We start from the raw sequence: 22,127 nt of genomic DNA on the forward strand, positions 1-22,127 counted from the left end.
TTTTAACTTTCTATTCCTCCTTTACTTCTTTTCTGGTTTCTGATGCCCTGAAATCCATGCTCTGGTAAGTTTGTACTCTATTAAAGAGGTAGTATTACGTGTTTTCCAAGCACATGGTGCCATTTTATAGCACAATCAAGTAAGTTTGTTGGTTATAAAAATGCTATATGTATAACAAATATGACTTAAAAAACATTAGACTTCCTAATTCAATGTCTTGAAATTGGGCCTGTCTCTTTAAGAAGCTCCTGCTCTTTCTGAAACTCCACCTTCAGGAAGTCATCACAACAAGGCTCGTCTGTTAACCCTCTAACAACGTTCCTAGGTTCAACCAGGCGTTTTGCACAGCTGAACGGTTGCCGTGGGAGATTAAAGGATTAAAGAATCATATTAACCCTCCAGGTATGTTTTTGATAAGGGATTAACTTTATAACATGATGTAAAGCTCCAAAAAGTAGATGTTACATGATACTGCCCCTTTAAGACGGGTAGAGATTAGCTGAGTATTTTTTTTTTTTAGTTCACTAGAAAAAAAAATCAGGTGTTAAGATTGAAGGGAAACAATTTCACTTGTTCATGTGGGCTACAACCTAACCCAAAGAAATGAAACCATCTGGTGGTATTGTGATATTTATAAATACGTACATAAACTTGGATATGGATGATATGAAGGGAAAAGTTGAAAAGGCTTCAACTGAAATTCATCTTGGAGATCTTTGGAGTCGTGAACGGCCTCAAGTGAAACGTGTCAGTCTTCTGCTTACGTTTTGGTGCAGTTTGTGGATTTACGTGATATTTAAAGTGCTAACCTGCTTCTGCTTCTGATCTTTACCAAACGTACAGCAGCTCTCCTCTTCGGGGTCACAATTTCAAACAATCCCAGCTCGAAACGTGTCTATTTTCTCTGTTTCTCTCCTTCCATCCCAGACGGGTTAACTGTTACATCAGCCTATGTTTTCCTTCCTCTCTCCCCCCCCCTTTTCCTTCTCTCTCTCTCTCTCTCTCTCTCTCTCTCTCTCTTTCCCTCTGAGTCTCCTGTCCAGACCCAGAAATACCTTCCAAAGACGAGGTCAGCAGCAACTCCCGGCTTTGAGTTCATCAAGTTCTAGAGAATGTGGAATCTTCTCTGAGAGAGGACAGAGGAACGTCAGAATGTAAGTAAAACAACAAATCTCACCTCAAACTGTTAAAAAAAAAGTAATATATTCACACAACTTACTCGTTAAAAGTAGCATTTTCTTAATCTAGATGCAGGATTTGGAATTCAGTCTTAAATGTTCCTGCTACACTTTTTATGTTTGTATAAATGGAGCAATAAATTCAATAGAGCTGTCCAGTTGAAGATTTAAAGTCTAATGTTTTGATTTTCTCCGACTAAGTCTTCCGCAGACGTATGTAAGAACGCAGAGCGAATGAGATCAATGACTCCAAATGGAAGAGTTAGAAAAAGAAAAAAAAAAAACGCTTCTTATTCACAATCTGCCTTTTCAGGACCGCAGCTCCTTGAGACGACGAGCGTCATGGCGGTCAAACTGAACCTTTGCTGCGTCTTCTTCATCCTGACGGCCGCCACCGTAAAGCCTCAAGTCAATCCAGGTAGAGACTCGTTCGGATTGTTCATCTGCCAGCCAGAAGGCAGACCAGTCAGCTGCTGTCCATAAGATTATTCGAAAAGTAAAAACATTGGCATGTTGTCCGGACCTTAAGGTGGGTGGGCTCAGAATACATGATGTGTGTGTTTGTGTGTGGGCGCTCGCGTGTGGGGGTGGAGTTGTACCTGCGACATCCAACAACTATAGAGACCTACTGGCACCATTGAGGACATTTTCCAGGTCATCACTTGTTTTCTTGCAGTTCTGCTGGTTAGAATTAGAGTTATGATGTGAATTATGTTTTGGTTAAAGTGTGTGTTAGGAATATACTGGTAATATTTTTTGGATTTGAATTGAACTTAACTGAATAGTTAGGGTTAGAGAACATGTCTGGGTTAGGCATTTATCGTATCGTTTATCACTTAACACTTATCGCAATAAATTTCTCCTCCCAATGAGAATTTTGATTCATGGTTGTCACAATAAATTATTGATGTTAACGACCACTTAATGATGTTTAAAACCCCCAGAATGTATTTTGTAGTGTTGAGATTGTTAGTTTTATTATTTTTCTCCACTGTTTAGACATTAGGAGTGTGCATTTATTGTATCGGTTATCATTTATCGTGACAAATTTCTTATCACCATAGGAATTTTTGATTCATTGTTGCCACAGTGAATTCCAGTTAATGATGTTTAAAATGTCCCCACAATTTTTTCAGTGAAAAATTGCTTTACTAATTTTTTCACTGAAGGCATAAAAAAAAAGTAGTATGCAGTTATTCTTTATGTGACCTTTGTCTCAAAGAAAGCAAATTCAAGTCACGGCCACACGGTTACCTCAGAGAAGAATTGATAAGAATTGATATCATCACTTTTATCCTTATCACAAAATGCAAAGTGTGGTGATGAAACTTTAAGTTCTTTTTCTAAAAACAGCTTCTAAAATGAACGGAAGCCGATGTGAAGTTCTCTGAGCGGTAGCAGTACAACGAAGTGTGTGTGGGGGTGTGTGTGTGTGTGTGTGTGCGGTTTGCCCAGTGGTCAGGAGGCAAACATCCTCAGCACAGGCAGACCTTTCAGGAGCAGGACGCAGGGTAGGGAAGGCAGAAGGTTTGTTAGCTCTGGCTAACACACACTTCTGCACTCATTCTCCACACGTGACCAATCAGGTGCGTTCTTACATTTCAAGACTTTTCCTTTCTCTGCCTTCTTAAAGCTTTGTGGGCAACGGGGCAACAAGAAAACCTAGACCGGGGATAGGATTAATCAGGAGCCCTTTGTCTGCTATATTTGGGATCAGATGCTTTCTCTAATACTTTGAGTTTTGTTTTCCTAAGAAAATCTGGGCCGGCTTTCTAAGATGTTTTTTTTTTTTTTTGCTAAAAATGTCACGAAAACTGAGGAAAGTGAAGAGCGACCAGTTCAGCGGGCACTCCCTTCTCGTTTTGCTTAGACTGGCACACACACAGTGATGCCTCTGTTTGGCTTCAGGGGCCACGCAGGGCAGCAGGAAAAGGGGCAAGAGGGAGGAAGGCAGTCCAGTCCAATTAGTACTCAACTCCTCAGGTCCTGTAGAAATATATAAAAAGAGGAGAGTGGGGGGGGAGGGAAATGGCAAGACACTTGCAAAAGTATCCATGTCCATTAAACTTTTCCATGTTTTGACACCAACACAAACTTCAGTGTGTTTTGAAGCCTTCACCAAGTTGGACAAGATGTTCACTGCTCTGGAAATCAAAACCTGAAAAGGTGTTTGTATTGAGCTTCCTCGGTCAGGACTTAAAGGGACGGTACTGTTTTGAAATCGACTTTTTTGAGTCTCGTGTTATAATGTTATTCGCTCATCAAAAACATACCTGGAGTGTTGCCTTGACTCTTTCATTCATATTTGAGAAATCCCTTAATCTCCCGTGGCAACCAGGTGTGCAAAACACCTGGGTGGACCTAGCCCCGCCTTTGAGGACGAAACTCCTCCTCAGAACAACAGTTTCCAAGCTTCTGCCTCACAGATCAGCCCTCCCCTGGGACTCCTCCACTCAGCTCCTTCAGACTAGCCAGCAGCAGTTAGCAAACACCAATACGAGAGGTACGAACTGCTACTCAGTGAAAACGTTGTTAAATGATTACTGGAGGAGGCATGTTGCGATGACTTCCTGAAGGCAGATTTCGGTCAAGTCAAGCTTATTTGTGTAGCACATTTGAGCAACAAAGCAGATCAAGGTGCTTCAAATCATAAAAACATGGCAGAATAATCAATTATGAAACAGGCAAAAAACATTTCATTTTTGCCAAATGTCATCATCAAGAGTGATGATTAAATACAGATCAAATATATCAATTCTGGTTACTATTCATCAATGGCAGCTCTGAACAGATGGGTTTTAGCCCTGATTTAAAGGAACTCAGCGTTTCGGCAGTCTTGTAGTTTTCTAGAAGTTTGTTCATTTGCTTCTCCATGTTTGGTTCTGGTTTTGGTTCTGGGGATGCAGAGCAGGCCAGAAGGTTCTTCCAGAAGTTGAAGGTTGACACAACGACAGCAGATCTTTAATGTGTTCAGTGAAACCAACAGAGTATTTTACAGCAGCTGCGTTGTGTCTGCTTGTCTTTTCAGAAACGTGTCGCTATCCTCTGGGCATGACCGGCGGGCAGATCCAGGACGAGGACATCTCTGCTTCCAGTCAGTGGTCCGAGTCCACTGCCGCACGATTCGGAAGGCAACTTTAACTCCTGCTTTCATTCCAACACCTCACTCCTGATCTATTTGAGAAACAAAAAACTGCCAGTCGTGAATTTAAACTCCCTCTTCTTTTCTTTTTTTCTTTTTCGCCCTCTTCTTCCACAGACTGGACTTTGACACCGGCGACGGGGACGGGGCCTGGTGTCCCGACATCATGTCGGAGCCGGGCGGCTTCAAGGAGTACCTCCAGGTGGATTTGCGCTCGCTGCACTTTATCACCCTCGTGGGCACCCAGGGTCGCCACGCCGACGGCATGGGCAACGAATTCGCCCAGAGGTACAGAATAAAGTACAGCCGGGACGGCGGCAGCTGGATGGGCTGGCATGACAGGATGGGGAATCAGGTGCGTGTGCTTTCTGGACAACATTACTTCATAAAACTGAGTCAGTCACGGCAACAACGTGCTGATTATTTTTAATTGTATCTCTGGGGAACAATAGAAACAGACTGAGTATCTGTTTTAACAGTTTCATAATAAAAAGAAAAGCCAACAGATCTTTACGGTGACGGGCTGGAACTTAGTCCTTTTTACAAAGTGCCAAGGCATTTTCATTATTGTTGCAGCGATCGCAGTTTTTAGGCCAAGTACCGATCATTAAAAAGCCCAACCTGTCGATTCCAATTTTGGCCGATACCAATTTATTTTGTCTTTTGTCTGAGAAGTTGCTAAGTATAACAACAGATTTGCCAAGTTGGCATCAGCAATGTGACTATTGTTGTTAATGGTTGGCCCATCACGATAACAAATTTTGCTGGACAATAAATCGCTCCAGAAGTTATTGCGATAAACGATAGTATTGTTGTTTTGAGATCATTTTCAAGCAATGTAATGCTAACGGCATAATAATGCGAGAAGACATTCTCAAAGATTAATAAACTATAAATGCTAATGAACATTTAACACTGGAACTGGAAGACATTTTAAATATATGAAATAAATGAAACAACCGAAACAACAAAACACATTAATTATGACGTTTCTGTAAGCATAATTGTCCTTCAAAAAACTGTCTAGTTGAAACCAAAACACCAAACTGGAGACTTTTGTCATCCAGTTTTTTTTTTTTAGAGAAAGAGAGACAAGCGATAAATCATTCAAACAAACATTTTGTTTGTTTTAAATTATCATGATATTAATTGATTTATTTGTTACTGCGACAGGGCTAGTTATTGTTATCACAGTTATTACAGTTATCACATAACTGCACTGGAAGTATTATTTTCTAGCAAGGCAAAACGCAGTTAAACCATATTTATAATGATCGGGCTTTCTGCTGGTGTCAAAATTAAGACATCTTAGCTAGCTTGCTAGCTAGCAAGATTAAATAGATTAAACAAGGTTAAATAGTCTTACAACAAAACTTAACACCTATGATTAACATATTTAAGGCCAACTTACTTAAAAAAAAAAGTAAGATATTTTAAGCTCTTCAGGATTTTTAAGACTTTTTAAGGATGTGCGGACGCCGTGATGATTTCAGTGCTAATGTCACTGTAAGAATTACTGAACCTTTTCTTTTTAAATAAGATTTTGGGCATTTTTATTTTTGTTTTTCCCCTCACCGTCTGGATTCTGTGTTGGGTTTGTCTCATTCCAGATCGGTTCCAGCTCCAATTAGAAAGTTGGATTTTCCAAGTCGGACGCAAAAAGCGACTCCATTTAATTTTGTCCTTCTCTAGGCAGAGCGAATGCTGCTGCATTTGAGGCTAAAGTTGGAGGGGCGTCACAGGTGGAGACAGAGATAAGAAAGCTGGCGGCTTTTCACTCGCTTCTAAGCGCGACACGCCAGGCAGCCCTTCAGATCGGGGCAGAATTTTTTTTATTTTCACTTAGGTTAAAATTCAGACACACGCTTTGCGCCAGTCTAAAGGCAAAAAAAAACATTGCTAAAGATGTTTTCCTCCAAACCAGGAATGTGCAAGAAAAAAGACATAGTAGAAACTACATTATGTTCATGCTATGGCTATGTTACATAAACATTAACATGTGTGGCTGAAATAGTTGCCCGCCTTACAGAATTGTTTTGTTTTTGTCACAGTTGTTTCAGATCATATAACAAATCTCAATATCAGAGAAAGATGAGCTGAAAAAAATCCTGATCCTAAGCAGTGGTGCCACCAAGAGGGGGTCTAGAGGTGGTTACAGCCCCATCTTGAAAAATGTTAAATAAAAAATAATAAATAACTAAATTTATATTAAATGTAAATTATGCATTTCCTGAGCTGTGAATCCTTGTAAATTTTTTCTAGTCTGGTCTGGTCACCCCACGCAAATTTTTTGTAAAAAATCTTTTAAAAAAGTAATTAGCTTTGCCCCCAAAAGCATAAAAAGCCTGTTTAAGGCCATCCCACAGTACCGATAACAGATTTAAATCTTGACTTTGATTAGGTCACTCCAAAAAATGTTCATGGGGGGGGGAGAAAAAAGCAGGAGGAATCAGCCCTGCGTACACAATCTGGCCTGGGATAAGGAACCTCAGATTTAGAAATTAAAGTAAAATTGTCAAAATAAAAGGCAAAAACTTGTTGATTTGATTGCTGTCGTACCAATGAGGATTTTCCCTTTGACTATTGAGTAAGTTATACATAATCTTTTGACATGCTGTTTATAAAAAAAACTTTTTCTTCATGAAGGTGTCCTGTTAAATTATTTTATGATATTCTCTAAAATTATTATTATTTTTTTATTTTCTATCAGAAAAAAAAACGTGTGGTGGAATAATAATGAAGTCCTACTTAAACATGATATCTAAATCTATTTTCAAACCTTTAGTACCATTTTTACAAATTTAGATTGCAGACATTGATTTGTATTATTTGTCTTCTGTTGGTGCAGAAGAGCAGATATTAATCTGTCAAATTAAAGTCTGCTTCTGTTCAGGGACACACTGAGTTATGTCTAATCTGAACGCCCCGCCTCTCCTCTCGCAGGTCGTCGAGGGCAACAAGAACACCTACGATGTGGTCCTGAAGGATCTCGAGCCCCCCATCGTCGCCCGCTTCGTCCGCTTTATGCCCGTCATCGACCCCTCCTCGATCGTGTGTATGAGGGTGGAGCTCTACGGCTGTGAATGGCTGGGTTAGTCTGGGCTCTTCACCACGAAGGCTTAGGCATGGGCTGGCGAGGCATTCTGACGGTGTAATAAATCTGACTAAAAATACCACAGATTTCCTTTACTGACACAAAAATGAAAATCTAAAAATAAACATTTTTAACTTTGTCCTTTTTAAAAAAAAAAAAAAAAAAGTTGCAAATATCTGTTGGGACATTCGGTGGTACGCGCCAAAGAATGGCTGTAAACAGCTTAAAGAAGTGTTGTGATGACTTCCTGAGGGCGGAGTTTCAGAAAGAGCAGGAGCTTCTTAAAGAGACGGAGGCGTTAAAATGTGATGTCAGATGTCTTCTGTCATATTTGGTATATGCAGCATTTTCACTACACCTGAAGGTAACATAGTTACTTGATTGTGCTATAAAGTTATTCTACGTGCCTGAAAAATACATAATACTCTGTGTTCCAGTACAATTTCTCCAATTTTCAGATTTAATTTATTTTTAAAATTGAAACAAGGTAAATTTTAAAGGTCTCTATGGAAAAAGTTACATTTGTGATGTTCTCTGTCATAGAACAGTCCCCATCTGTCCATCCATCCATCCATCCATCCATCCATCCATCCATCCCTCCATTCATCCATCCATCCCTCCATTCATCCATCCATGCATCTGTCCAACTTTTTAGCCTTTTTCCAATGCAATTTTATAAAGGTCAATTTTGACCCATAATCCTATGGATGCCTCTATATTTAATCAAGTCAAACAAAGAAAATATAAGCAATCTTTGGGCAAAGCATGTTCAAATATTAGTCTATTTGACTGTTTTCATTGTCTTCATTGTAGGAAATACAATTACGCTGCTTCAAACTTTAACGTACAAAGCAGACGTTAAAGTGAATTTAAAGTTTGCTTTTATTGATAGCAATAAAATTAATTGGATAACATTTGTCTGTAGTTTGACGGAGGTTCTCTAGTTTCCACAACATAACTGTTCATGTTTTAATTACTTTATTACTTTATTAAGTTAATTTCCAAATAGCTGAATTCATCTTTCTTGTTTTTATAGTCAGTTTCCTTTAGCCAGCTGACTGACAGTGTGCAGTAATAGTGACCATGCCAACCAGCCTGTGCCTGTACAGACTGGATTTTTGCTTTACAGCATATTTTTAGTATGATGTCTCTGTAATATTGTGAAAACATAAAGACAAAAACATCATTTTAGTTTTTTTTCCCTGGTCTTTCCAGATGGCCTGGTGTCTTATAGCATTCCAGATGGACACCAGATGATCTACAGAGGCCTGGATGTCTTCTTCAATGACTCTGTGTATGATGGAGCAACAGCTCAAAGGTCTGAACTTTATTTCTACACGTAGAACTCTGGGGAAATCGAGCATGAAAGAAAAGTCAAACTTTGCTTCTCCAGGCTGACCAAGGGCCTGGGCCAGCTGACGGATGGCGCCTGGGGTTTGGATGACTTTCTGCACAGCCATGTCCCTGGAGCGTGGCCTGGGTACGACTACGTGGGATGGAGCAACAAGACTTTCCCTAAAGGTTACGTAGAGGTGGTCTTTGACTTTGACCACATCCGCAACTTCACCTCCATGAAGGTGAGGAAGGACTCAACGCAGGAGGAAACATTTGAGATATTCCCAGCATTAGAGCATTAGAGTACCTTTAAATTTTTTTGTAACATTTTGTAAAATTGACTTTTTTGTGCCTTACACATCATGTTATAATGTTTTTCCCTCATCAAAATCACACCTTGATGCCTTGATTCTTTCATTCATATTTGAGAAATCCCTTAATCTCCCATGGCAACCAGCTGTGCAAAACACCTGGGTGGACCTAGCTCCGCCTTCGAGGACAAAATTCCTCCTTGGACATTCAGTTTCCAAGCTTCTGCCTCACAGAGCAGCCCTCCCTTGTAACTCCCTCACTCAGCTCCTTCAGACTAGTCAGAAGCAATTAGCAAACACCTGGTGGAGCTGCACATCTGTTGAGCTCATTAAAAATGTTTTTAAAGGGTTAATGGAGGTGCCATGTTGTGGCGATTTCCTGAGTTTCAGAAAGCGCAGGAGATCTTAAAGAGACACAGGCCCAATTTCAAGGCAACAAATTTGAGACATATGCCATTTTTATAACAACTTAAGTTAAAATGGTTACTTGACTGTGCTATAAAATGCCACTATGTGGCTGAAGACACATAACACTGCCCCTTTAAAGTCTGGCACGCAGCAGGATTTAGTACTTTAATAATGCCTACCACCTCTACAGGTTCATTGCAGCAACATGTTCAGCCGTGGAGTGAGGCTGTTCAGACAGGCCACGTGCTTCTTCCGCTCCGAATCGGAATGGGAGCCTGACCCCATGACCTTCAGGCCGTCCACCGAGCCCCTGAGCCAAAGCGGCCGATTTGTCACCGTGCCCCTTGGGGATCGAACGGCCAGCAGCATCAAGTGCCGTTTTCACTTTGGCGACCAGTGGCTGCTGTTCAGCGAGGTGGCCTTCCAGTCGGGTAAAACTATCAGAGCCACCCCTCAGAAAGCCTTTCATTCCCACGGCACAAGGCCAGCATGTTGGATTCATAGCGAAACCGCCTCCTGACTCAATTCACTCTGACTTCCTTGCCTTTCTGTGTCACAGGCTCTGCCGTTTACAACACGTCGCTGGGTCCTCACAAGCAAGGACAACCCAAAAAATCCCTTCTAGGTAACCAGCCGAACCTCATCTGATCTGTTTTTGTTTGTTTGTTTTTTTAATAAACACGAATAAGGCTTTCAGGCTTTCAAGCAGTGTTGTTTTATTTAAAAGTAAGCAAAGGTGAAGATAGGGTGGGGAAACTAAATGCTTTCTAGGTAAACACTGCCCCCTGCTGAGAGAATCACAAACTACAATATTCAATTTTAAGATAAAAAAAAAAAGAAAGAGAGAGAAGAATTTCTACATTTTATTTATTATCCAGCAATAAAATGGTGAAGGAGTGCTACATTTCTTTTCATATCACACATGATTGACCACATTTAAATTTTTCCAACACGTTCCTGTGCCTCGTCAGGGGAGGATCCCACTCACAAAGTGGACGACAGCAACACGAAGATCCTGATTGGCTGCCTGGTGGCTATTATCGCCATCCTTTTGACTGTCATAGTCATCATTCTGTGGAGGCAGGTCTGGCAGAAGATGCTTGAGAAGGTGAATGAACCGTATTTGCTATTGGGATTTTTTTTTTTTGTCTGTTTTGATTTTTGGGGGGGAAAATTGTTACTGATAGCTAAAAGTTCAGACTAGGAAAACTGACATTGGAACCACACTAAAAGTTACTGGTGTTACATATCTTAAAATAATGGCCTAAGTTATTTTTTGCCAAAAGTTTTTTTTATTACTATTATTATTATTTATTTGCCTAAAACATTTTTTGGAAAGAAGTGGTGATTTTTTTTTTTTTTTGGCAGAAATTTCTTTTGGCACAAATGACTTAGGCCATTATGTTAGGAAGACGACAATATAACATTTAAATGGGTGAAAACAAGCTATTCTTAAAATCTCGGGTGCCTTTCCACTGGCAGATTATTTCACTTACAGCTAGAACGTTTCCATCAATATCAAGTAATTTTTTACTTAAAACATGCGTGAAAAAGTGTAAAGGGTATGAAGTCGCTCACACAGACTGTATCCTCTCACGCATCGTAAGGCCTCCCGGCGCTGGTTGGACGACGAGCTGACGGCTCGCCTCGCCGCGCAGACCCAGGCCTTCTCCTTCCTCCGCTCCTCTCAGTCCAGCGAGGACGGCTCCGGCTCCGGCTCCATCTCCACGTACGAGAGAATCTACCCCGCCTGCGCCGACTACCAGGAGCCTTCTCGCCTCATCCGCAAGCTGCCCGAATTTGCCGAGTGCGCAGAACACCTCAGTAAGGAGGGAGCCGGGGGTCGAAGGTCAACCCTAAGGTCTTCAAAAGCAGCCGAAGCAACAGATCCTGCAGCGCGTGCTTCTCTTCCAGAGTCGGGAACCTCCAGTAGAGCAGGCGTCGGTTCCGACGGCGCGCCGCATTACGCCGAGGCAGATATTATCAGTCTGCAGGAGTCCTCGGACAGCGGCTCCATCACAGCCGTCAACATGAACCTCTTTGCTGGATCGGATTTGACCTTGAGGGAGTTCCCAAAAGAGAAGCTGACCTTCAAGGAGAAACTGGGAGAGGGCCAGTTTGGGGAGGTAAACTCATTTTTTGACTTGGCATTAAAGTTACTTCTCTTCAGTGTCAAGTAAAGGCCTGAACCAAAGCGGACGGTGAGCTGATTTCCCTCCACACAGGTGCACTTGTGCGAGGCTGAGGACATGCAGGACTTCTTGGGTGAGGATACGTCGACGGAAGGTAGCAGCGAGTCTCCTTTGCTCGTAGCTGTGAAGATGCTGCGGGAAGACGCCAACAAGAACGCCAGGTAAGTGTCTGCTGGCTGAACGGTCGAGCGACAGAACCGTCTTTGGCCCGTCCAGTTCTCAGTTTTAGTTGGTGAATTTGCTGCAGGAACGACTTCCTGAAGGAGATAAGAATCATGTCTCGTCTGAGGGATCCCAACATCGTCCGCCTGCTGGCGGTGTGCGTGGACACGGACCCTCTGTGTATGATCACGGAGTACATGGAGAATGGAGACCTGAACCAGTTCCTTTGCAGTCTCAGACTGAAGACCCTGACTAGTGGCGAGGCAGACCAGCAGGAGGGGAGCGACGAAGTCAGGTAGTGCACCCTCTAGCTAAATGATTCATACGCAATTTGGGCTTTCTCACTTCAAAACGTGTTCACTCGTTTCAATGTGTTTCATTGAAACGAGTGAAATGTTCAGTGCGCATCTGTATTCAGACCGTTGAGTCGATACAGAACTACCTTTCACTGCAATTACCGTATTTTCTGGACTATAAGTCATCCAGAAATTGCCGTCTTTCACTTTGAAGCCTGCAGGCAGTTTCTGGCACGCCGATGTCTGTGGTCTAAATAAGGGCGGTCAGTATTGACTTTAAGTCTCTCTGGACTGTAAGACCAGCTTACCTATGAAAAAAATCTGTGAGTTGTAGCCCAGAAAACACGTTTAAAATGCAACTATTGGGTTTGTTTGTACCAGCTTTGAGCATGTAGCAGTTGAAATGTTTGTTTTTTCTTGCAAAGTAGCTGAAGCTCAGTCCAATTTGATCGATTTTGTGATTTTGGCATTTTGTCACACATTCTTCACTGGACTTTAGGGGTGTAACAAGATCTTCTCATACAATATCTCATGATATTAAAACACCACAATAATTCTTACTGAGGTGACTGCTGTCTTGTGAACATTAGTCAGTTGCGGGAGCCATGTCTTTGCTTGAGGAAGCTGTAACAGAAGACGCCCAAGTTACTCTCAAATCATTCGTTTGGCAGCATTTCGGGTTTCCCGTAAGAACGATGAATGGCGACAGAGAGAAGACACAAGCAATATGTGAGCACTGCATGTTGTTCAGGACTGAAGAAGAAAAGAACAAGCAAACAAACTGGACACACAAACATTTTTAAGTTCTTTAGAGAACTTAAATATGGATCACAGGTGAAAACATTGCTAAAAGGTTAATGGGGGAGCCATGTTGTGATGACTTCCTGAAGGTGGAGTTTCAGAATGGGTAGGAGTTTTTGAAGCTGCAAAGGCCCAATTTCAAGGCGTTAAATTACAAAGTAAAATTTCCTTTAAGTCATATTTGATATATAGAGCATTTTTATGACAACTGATGTTATTGATTATGCTATAAAATGGCACTAGACTTCTGGAAAGTACACATTGCTGCCCCTTTAAATGACTTCTGAGGCTGATTAGTTCCACTGGATTTAGCAGTATTAGAGGAAATTCGGCTGAAAACAAAAGCATGCTGCACTTTCCAGAGTTTTTATTTTAAAAAAAACAAAACGTTTTGTTGGCTCTAGTTGCCTTTGCTTGGTCAGATAGGAAAGTGGGTAATGAGAGAGGGGGAAGACAATGTAGTAAAAGTCATTAGGCTGGGACTCGAACCTGCAGTTGCTGCATCGAGGACTAAGGCCTCCTTACTTGGATTGTGTTTTACACCTGCGCCACTACTGCACCACACTTTTCAGATATTTATGCATAAAAACAAATCAAGAACCTTTAGTCAGTACAATACTACTTCTGTCCCGTATTGTAGTTCCGTCAAACTGCTCGGCATGGCGGTGCAGGTCGCGTCTGGTATGAAGTACCTGTCCTCTCTCAACTTTGTCCACCGGGATCTGGCGACCCGCAACTGCCTGGTGGGGAAGAACGACACCATCAAGATAGCGGATTTCGGCATGAGTCGGAACCTCTACAGAGGGGACTACTTCCGCATCCAGGGACGAGCCGTCCTGCCAATTCGCTGGATGTCCTGGGAGAGCATCCTTTTAGTGAGTGACCAAAGGAAACGGGACTGGATTCCTTAAAAACTAGCGTAGAATGAGCCCACTTTGGGTTCTGTTTTTGTTGTCTGTTCTCTCAGGGTAAGTTCACCATGGCCAGCGATGTGTGGGCCTTCGGGGTGACTCTGTGGGAAATCCTGACCCTGTGCAAGGAGCAGCCATACTCGCAGCTCTCTGACGAGCAGGTGATCGAAAACACGGGCGAGTTCTTCAGGAACCAGGGCAAGCAGGTGAGCACTGCACAGGCGGTCAGCGTGCATTTACAGTGTTGTGCTAAAGTATTCATGTCCAACTTAAATTATTCAATGTCCACATCCATGGACTTTAGTGGTTTTTTTGGGGGGGCATTTTGGTTGATAAATCTATACAAAGCAGGTAAAAACATTTGACTGGAAATGAAACAATACATGGTGTTTAGATTTGTTTCAACTAAAATCTGAGAAATGTGTATGGAGCTAAATCGAGGCCGTAAAGTTTGTTCAAAAGAAGAAAAAAACTCAAACTGAAAAAAACTTGGATCCAAAAAGTAGTTTTGTTTCAAATCTTTTTTTTCTCAATTTCAATTGTTTTCCCCTTTTGAACAAACTTTATGGCCCCAATGTAGCTCTGTGATTTTGGAGCTACAAAAGTCAAAAATTTTGTAAATTAAAAAAATTTAAAAAAAAAAAACCCACACAAAAAAAACCCACATCTGAACTTTTGAGATTACTTTCAGAAATTTTCTAGAAAAAAACTTTCCAAAAACTAAAATTCACAAATGTAGAAAATTTCTGTTTTTTTCTAACTGTTTTTTGAAAATCTTTCAAACTTCAAGATTTTCTACATAAATTTGGAGATTAATCTCCAAATTTCTGAGTTTCTTGGCCTTTTTTTTCTGTCTATAACGACCATTCGTTGGAATCTTTAGCCCTGCTGTCTCAACATTGCACAAATGGCTTTTCTTTAATCATAATATAATATTTCCAATCAAATATGGCAAATTCTGATAATAATGTGACAAATTGTGGAAAGGTTAGTGGTTGAAAGCACCATGTAGTGCTTACACTATTTGTACTGCCTTATTTTATACTACACATGCCCTTAACTATTATTAAGCTAAACATAGCCTGTCTTGCTTGTGATATAATTAATAGGCCTGTTTTTATGCTCCCAGGTATACCTGCCAAAACCTCAGTGTTGTCCTGACAGAATCTACGTCGATCTCATGCTAAGTTGCTGGAGGAGAAACGCTAAGGAAAGGCCGAGCTTCCAGGAGATACATGCCCAGCTGACGGAGACCAGATGAGACACCAAGCAACTTCTATAGAGTTAATTAAGCCTGGAAGTGTCAGTTCTAGATTAACTGGACAAACTATGGAGCTAAATTGGGGTCACAAAGTTTGTTCAAAAGAAAAAAATCTGAAACTGACAAAAAAGTTTTACATTCTGTTTTGCAGTTTGAAAACATTTTTTCTCCAGCTTCAAATCTTTTTCGGTTTCAGTTTCAAAACTTTTTTTCAGTTTCAAAGCCTTTTTCTCAGGTTCAGTTTTGTTTTTCAGTTTCAAAATAATTTTTCAGTTTCATTTTTTTCAGTTTTAAGACATGTTTTTTTCAGTTTCAAATTTTTTTTTCTTCTGAACAAACTTTATGGCCTCAATTTAGCTCCATACACACTGTTTCTGTAATAGGCAGCCATCTGGCATACCATAAAAACACTGAGTTACAATAATTGGATATCTGATTGCTTGAAAGGTTTGAAAATAAGCAGGTTTAAAATACATACAGATAATTTGGGATGCATGAAAAATGTTGAATATGTGGAATTTTTATTTGTTATTCTCTGAAAAAAATATTTTTTACAGAATATTGACTTATCAGGTACGACACTTGATCAAATGAGACAATAATATAGGATGTTTATTTTGTCTAGCATTTATTTTCATTAATACTTTTCAATTTGATGGATTTCAAAAACATACCATTAGCAAGACTTGCTATTTGTGCTATTTTACAGGGGGCTTTGTAATATTCTGAAGGTTTTTTAAGTTGTATCTTTGTCTTCAAACTTTTATGCCTCATTTGGTGATAGAACTTATGTATTAATATACCAATCTTTCCTATCCAGTCAGGATAGTGGATCATAGAACTGTTTCGAGATCACTTAAAGTTTTCTTTTTAATTACTAATCATGTCAAAAACAATAATTTCTCTCTGACCTGAATTTTCAGGCCTCCTGTTTATTATGTGGATGCATCTGAAATCAACTTTGGACTCTATGTAAACAAAGAAAATTGTATATCTATGTATAAGTCTGTGATGTTGTAAGTGACAGATACATAAGATTACTGTAGTCTTGAAGAAAACACAATACTCCTCCTATAAGGAATAAGCAGTGTGTACGCACTGCATCCACACATACATGTATTTATTTTTACAGCCTTTTTTATATTGTTTCTATTTATAGTGTACCAATAAAATCTCTTTACATATTTGGATATATATTTCTGTTTGTTTACCAGTAGTACTCAGCTTTGTTCCACTGGTGAGAGGCAGAAGTCCAAATAATGTGACTTTATACAAAAATATTCTTACACAGATGAAACTATGAGTAAATTTGTGCCGTCGCTTTCTTCCTTGAGACAGACGTTTTTTGGATGAGGTTCCTTTAAATTAAACCGCGCTCTCTGGACGTTTTGGACTTCTGGACCTGCCGTAGCGGCAAGGTGATTGGCTAGCTGTCTGCTGTCGTCCAATCACGCCATGATTTGGCAGATATTTAATAGAATCGGACGATGGGCCGTCCAGCTGCACAGAACGTGAATACCTACGGACTTTCAGAGTTTTTCTGAATATATATTTTTTTGGTTTAATTTCCAACTCTACCCGGACATGGAGAAAATTGTCGTAGTAACCGGAGCAAACAGGTGAGCGAACTGGAAACTGGTAAATGAAACAAATTAAACGTAGTTTTCTTTTCCTCTCTTTGTAGCATAAACACTAATAATTCAGTAATTGACTTGCAATGCTAAAGCTGGACACCTCACCTCGAAAACTCTCCTTGTCTGAAAGATCTGCTTCTCGCTTTTAAATCAGACATAACAAATATTCGTCAATATTCAATGTCGCTCTTCCACGAAAGCTCTTTCGTGCACAACTAACAGCTGCTGTTGAACTGGATTTTATTTTGGGATAGCTGAGTCTTTATAAAAACAAATATCTCCACCACATAATTAAAAAATATATATATATATATCGTACATGCGGGATAGGTTTCAGAAAAGTTTTCACCCACACGAACTCGCACAAATCCATTCCTGAGCGTTGTTTTGAACGTTCCAAACCCATAGGGGGCAGTGTAGCGCAAAGCTAAAACCCGCCAGCCAATCAGATGGCTTAAAAACAACCACTACTTCCTGTTAGGAATTAAAGATGGCGCGAGGAGGTGCACTTTGTGGACTCGTATATAGGTTGAACGACTTTTAAAGAGCGTATTAGAATATAAAGTTATTAAAACACAAGACAGTATGAAATGGGAATCGTGTCAAAGCAAGTATGTGGATAAATTGGCGCATTTATCGTTGACCGTAACATATGGGACCCCAGATCTCTGTTTCCCAGATGTACACACACAAACACAAATACAGTTTTCTCAACTTTCCACTGTGGTCAGAGTTTTTTTGTTGTTTTTTTAGTTTTATAAATAATAATTTTTGGTGCAATTAAACAGAGTTTTTGTGTGGATAAAAGGACAAAAAAAGCCATAAAAATGTAGTAGTTTTCCCAGACATCCATGGACTAGGCCAAAATGGGGCTAAAAACAAATGCTACTACCCATGTGATTTGGATATTTGAAGTAAATGGTTGTGACATGACAAAATTCAATGTACCAGAGGAGGATGTGAAGGATGAGGTGAAAGAAGATGACCTTCAGATTCTAGTATTTACAATGCTTCCTGTGAGATTCTCTATGAACCGGTCTTCATTCCTGCAGCGGCATCGGCCTGGCCCTGTGTGACCGGCTGCTGTCCGAGGACGGCCGGCTGCGGCTCTGCTTGGCCTGCAGGAACATGAAGCGGGCCGAGGCCGCCCGCGCCGCCCTGCTGGCGTGTCACGGCGACGCTCGGGTGGACCTGCTGCACCTGGACGTGGGCTCTGCGCGGTCGGTGCTCAGTGCTGCAGAGGAACTCAAGGCCAGGTAAATGAGACAGTTTCATCAATGAGCTACTGAGATGGGTGGAGGTTTTGACGCCGAGTCGCGTGCTGCTACAGGTACCGCCGCGTGGATTTTTTGTATCTGAACGCAGGAATTATGCCCAATCCAACGGTGGACATAAGAGCGTTTTTCAAAGGACTATTTTCCAGGTAGGAATCTGAAATGAGCTCTGATGTTGGGGTTGCTTTGGAAACCTTTTACAGCACCTTGAATCTTGTCTTTGTCGCAGGAATGTCATCAACATGTTTGCGACGGCTGAGGGTCTGCTGACTCAGCAGGACCAGCTCAACTCAGACGGCCTTCAGGAGGTTTTTGCCACGAACCTGTTTGGTCATTTCCTCCTGGTACGCAGCAGAAAGCCCCCCCCTCATCCAGCACACTGCACTTTTGTTACATGACAAGATGTCGTATTTAGGGAAAACGAGCGGACGGTTTTTGTCATTTTGCAAACTTGCTTCGTAGAAGCGTACCTTGTGGTATTTGTAGTTTTTAGAATCTGTTAGAGACCAGATCGTTTTTTCTTTTATGTCCTGGTACATAAAACCTGGGAACTGATGGAGCACGTACCAAAATCTCTGATCATGTTTTGGAATATTTAAACTTTTTTTTTTACAAGGTTTTTCAAATTGCTAATCAGAGGGAACTTTCAGTTCAGGAAAGCAGAGGAACTTTATGAACAATTAAAATACAGTTTCTGCCTTTTTATTAAGAAATCTTATTGTTGTCGACGTCTAAATCAATGCTAATCAACATGGTAGTTGTAGCACACATTCTATTCTTGGCATTTTAGCTAATCTATCTTATACACAAGTGTTTGCACACTAAGTGGAGTGAGTCATTGGTAGTTAACTTGCTGCTGATAAAGACTATAACATTTATTATCCATTAATAATATTATAAATTTGGAATAGAAACATCAGAAATGTGCTTTGTTTTTTATTTATATATATACTATAATTCAGTAAAAAAAAAATAAAAATTTAAAGGTATTTTGAATAATAATAAATTTAAATAAATTGGGGGAAAAAAATAATACGGAAGAAAATAAAATTGAAAAATTGCTGTGTAATGGTTCCTTGCGTCCTGGTTCCAGATCAGGGAGCTGGAGCCTCTGCTGTGTCAGCCGGGTCACACCTCCAGGCTGGTGTGGACGTCGTCCAGCAACGCCCGGCGCTCGGCCTTCAGCATCCAGGACATCCAGCACAGGCGAGGGAAGGAGCCCTACAGCTCCTCCAAATACGCCTCGGACATGCTCAGCATGGCGCTCAACAAGCACAAGAACCAGCAGGTGCGCCGGGCGCTCTGCAACGGAGCTTTGTTTTAAGATTCAGAAAACGGCACACGTTGTCTCTCTGTGACAGGGGCTGTTCTCCTCTGTGATCTGTCCAGGCCTGGTGATGACCAACTTGACCTATGGGATCCTGCCCTCCTTCTTCTGGACTCTCATCATGCCCATCATGTGGTTGGTGGGTTGCTCTGCTCTTTATTTATTCACGTCAAACTTCAACCTCAAACCGCGTCTGACGACCTCCCCGTCTCGCCACACAGATCCGGATTTTCACCAACACTTTCACGCTTACGCCGTACAACGGAGCCGAGGCACTGGTTTGTATCCAGCTGGGGTTTTCTGTGTTCACACATCCCTCCGACCGGGTTTAAGGCGCGGCGTAAACACAAACTCTTGCTCTGGTCTGTCACAGCACTGGTTGTTTGTTCAGAAGCCAGAGTCTCTGGATCCCAGAGCGAAGTACCAGAGCTTAACGTCCGGACTGGGGACCAACTACACCGAGCCACGCAGGGTCAGTAACGTCTGTCCTAGGCAGATTCTGCTTTAGATGGCCATCAAGTTCATTGTTTGTGTGCACAAACTACAGTTATAATGTAATTATACAACAAACATTTCAATTAATAGAAGAAAAAATAAGATTTGGTTGCACAACTTTGAATTTAATGTAGATTTTCTATAATCTAATTAAGTCAATATATGTACACACACTACGGAAAGCCACTTTGGCCATCAAACAAAAAAAATTCAAACCCAACAGGAAGTCATAATTCTGAGTTTTAAAGTCATAATTACATGAATAAAAAGTCATAGTTATGAGATTCAAAGTGGTAAGTGAGAGATAGAGAAGTCATGATTTCAACTTTCAGTAATCATTTTGACTTTGAATGTCATAACTGACTTAATTTTACGATTATCACTTTGAAAGTCAAAATGATGATTTCGGATCTCATAATTTTGACATTGAATCTCATAATTATTTGTTCAAAATAGACTTTTACTCTCATTATTATGACTTTAAAACTTGTAATCATGCCTTCCTGTTAGGCTTTTACTGTATATATTTTTTTAATGACAGATGACTTTGGTTAAATGATCTTTAGAGAGTTGCAGAGAAAACGACATACTTTACATAGCCAATTATGCCAGTTGTCTGCATAATTCTGACTGTATTTAATAACATTTGTCCCTGTAAAGCACAAAACTCTTTGTCTGTAAAAGGGGTTAAGTGTGGATGCACAGCCTCCTCTTTAGTGACATTTTTCCATCATCATCTATGGAATAGTTGGGTCTTAGAGGATAGATGTTGGAAAATTTGAAACCGCACAGATGATGTCATTTCCCCCATTCAAGAGTCTAGTCAGAATGTTCTGCTTGCTTTTGTGTTCCAGATGGACCTTGATGATGAAATGACTGAGGTCTTCTTCTCTAAGCTCCTCGAGCTTGAGAGAGAAGTGAGAAGAAACCTGAGCAAGAAAACCGCTGACAGTGAACATTATCAGCAGTATCTCAATGAGATACAGTAGCAGTTTTTATTTTTAAAAAAAAAAGAAAAAAAAAGTTTTGTCTTGATTTTTTTTTTTTACCACATCAAATATGCAATATTTTATAACTTCTGCAAATTGAACTTCATGAAATGTTTTTGCTCAATCTAATGTCATTTTTATTTGAAATATTTCGGAAAACGCAAGTTAAAAATGATTACTTTAGGGGCGTACCAGAAAGTCTCTTCTGTTCCACCATCATAAACATACAGATTTACAGATTCCATTTAGATTATTATAACATTGTCTGGGAAAAAAAACTAATCTCATAGCAAGTAGTGTTTTTATTAATATAAATAAATATGTTACTTTGTTTACATTTTAAGAATAATCCGGAAGCGTTACTTCAGCGCATGCACAAATGAGCCAAAAGTACGGATCGTGCAGTGAGCCCCGTCCGCCCGACACGAGCAAAGGGCCGATAGCTTTCCCAGCTTAGTGTTAACGCTAGTAAACAGTTAACATGATTATTTATGGTGTTTCTGACTTAAATACAATCGTTTAACAACAGGAACTATTTTAATTCAACTAAAGAGTTAGTTGAATTAAAGTATCGTAACTGTAAAGTTAATCTCATTTTGTCAAACTCTTTATATAAACAGAAGTGGTCTGTTTATTTTATGACAGATACTAGCATTAACGGTTCAAGATAACACTAGTGCTGAACCTATGAGTAATTATTATTTTAAGACCTTGACCTTATCAGGCAGGCGTCATGCATAACCGAGACTGAACTCTTTAGCTGTAACACGTTCTTTCCTGTCAAGAAATGGTGCATCTATTTAGGCATTTTCAATCTAAATTACTAGTTTTAGTAATAGCTACCATAAGCAATTATAATACGTTTTCATAGCCAAAGTTAAACCTAGTACATTTTTGGCTTCTGAGGTCTACTTTACAACAATTCAGTCAAACTTTGTATGCAAGTTCAGATTTATGACATTTTTTGACGCCACTGTTCCAAGATTGGTGCAACGTTTTGGTTTGCAGAATTCAGATTCCCAACGGGGCTAAATAAAGTACTGCAGTAAGGTTGGGCATTTATTGTATTGTTTATATTTTATTATGATACATTTCTTAAGAATTTTGACTTATCACAAAAAAATAAACAAAACTGTACAAATTGTGGGGATTGTCAATTTTACTATTTTCTTCACCGTTTGTTCAATGCAAGTATCGATAAAAGTAAATACATTTGAAAACATGATTAAATTCAGTTACTGTTTGCACTTTAGTGATAAAATCACATTTCATTTGACTGATGTCCTAAAAAAAAAAAAAAACATATCTAAAAAATAA

At 40.2% G+C, this 22,127-nt stretch overlaps 2 protein-coding genes across 4 annotated transcripts; both read left to right on the forward strand.

The window, feature by feature from the left end:
* Nucleotides 1–1,009: 1,009 nt before the first annotated feature.
* On the forward strand, nucleotides 1,010–15,234 carry ddr2b (discoidin domain receptor tyrosine kinase 2b). Of its 2 annotated transcripts, XM_032566349.1 has the most exons (17): nucleotides 1,010–1,154; nucleotides 1,492–1,596; nucleotides 4,207–4,309; nucleotides 4,438–4,675; nucleotides 7,264–7,411; nucleotides 8,630–8,732; nucleotides 8,808–8,991; nucleotides 9,659–9,899; nucleotides 10,028–10,093; nucleotides 10,440–10,576; nucleotides 11,076–11,292; nucleotides 11,383–11,594; nucleotides 11,694–11,821; nucleotides 11,908–12,117; nucleotides 13,560–13,794; nucleotides 13,887–14,036; nucleotides 14,960–15,234. In XM_032566349.1, the coding sequence occupies exons 2-17, from the start codon at nucleotides 1,521–1,523 to the stop codon at nucleotides 15,089–15,091; spliced, it is 2,580 nt and encodes an 859-aa protein (XP_032422240.1). In that variant the 5' UTR covers nucleotides 1,010–1,154; nucleotides 1,492–1,520; the 3' UTR covers nucleotides 15,092–15,234. The 2 variants fall into 2 exon arrangements, with proteins under 2 accessions (XP_032422240.1, XP_032422241.1); XM_032566350.1 differs by lacking the exons at nucleotides 1,010–1,154; nucleotides 1,492–1,596 and adding an exon at nucleotides 2,644–2,764.
* Nucleotides 15,235–16,543: 1,309 nt separating this feature from the next.
* On the forward strand, nucleotides 16,544–21,954 carry LOC116721503 (3-keto-steroid reductase-like). 2 transcript variants are annotated; one of them, XM_032565285.1, is made up of 9 exons: nucleotides 16,547–16,710; nucleotides 17,778–17,981; nucleotides 18,056–18,148; nucleotides 18,229–18,343; nucleotides 19,093–19,287; nucleotides 19,361–19,465; nucleotides 19,548–19,604; nucleotides 19,700–19,798; nucleotides 20,676–21,954. In XM_032565285.1, the coding sequence occupies exons 1-9, from the start codon at nucleotides 16,676–16,678 to the stop codon at nucleotides 20,808–20,810; spliced, it is 1,038 nt and encodes a 345-aa protein (XP_032421176.1). In that variant the 5' UTR covers nucleotides 16,547–16,675; the 3' UTR covers nucleotides 20,811–21,954. The 2 variants fall into 2 exon arrangements, 1 of the variants encoding a protein (XP_032421176.1); XR_004339611.1 differs by lacking the exons at nucleotides 19,700–19,798; nucleotides 20,676–21,954 and having other exon boundaries at nucleotides 16,544–16,710; nucleotides 19,389–19,465; nucleotides 19,548–19,598.
* Nucleotides 21,955–22,127: the final 173 nt, after the last annotated feature.

Source organism: Xiphophorus hellerii, chromosome 6 (assembly GCF_003331165.1).
Source record: "Xiphophorus hellerii strain 12219 chromosome 6, Xiphophorus_hellerii-4.1, whole genome shotgun sequence".
In the NCBI taxonomy this organism is placed as follows: Eukaryota; Metazoa; Chordata; class Actinopteri; order Cyprinodontiformes; family Poeciliidae; genus Xiphophorus; species Xiphophorus hellerii.

Coding starts and splice junctions, on each gene's coding strand:
- ddr2b (XM_032566349.1), top strand. CDS start 1,521: ATGGCGGTCAAACTGAACCTTTGCTGCGTCTTCTTCATCCTGACGGCC. Junction 10,577..11,075: donor GGCAGAAGATGCTTGAGAAG/GTGAATGAACCG, acceptor ACGCATCGTAAG/GCCTCCCGGCGCTGGTTGGA. Junction 11,293..11,382: donor CGAGTGCGCAGAACACCTCA/GTAAGGAGGGAG, acceptor CTTCTCTTCCAG/AGTCGGGAACCTCCAGTAGA.
- LOC116721503 (XM_032565285.1), top strand. CDS start 16,676: ATGGAGAAAATTGTCGTAGTAACCGGAGCAAACAG. Junction 19,605..19,699: donor ACAACGGAGCCGAGGCACTG/GTTTGTATCCAG, acceptor GGTCTGTCACAG/CACTGGTTGTTTGTTCAGAA. Junction 19,799..20,675: donor ACTACACCGAGCCACGCAGG/GTCAGTAACGTC, acceptor TTTGTGTTCCAG/ATGGACCTTGATGATGAAAT.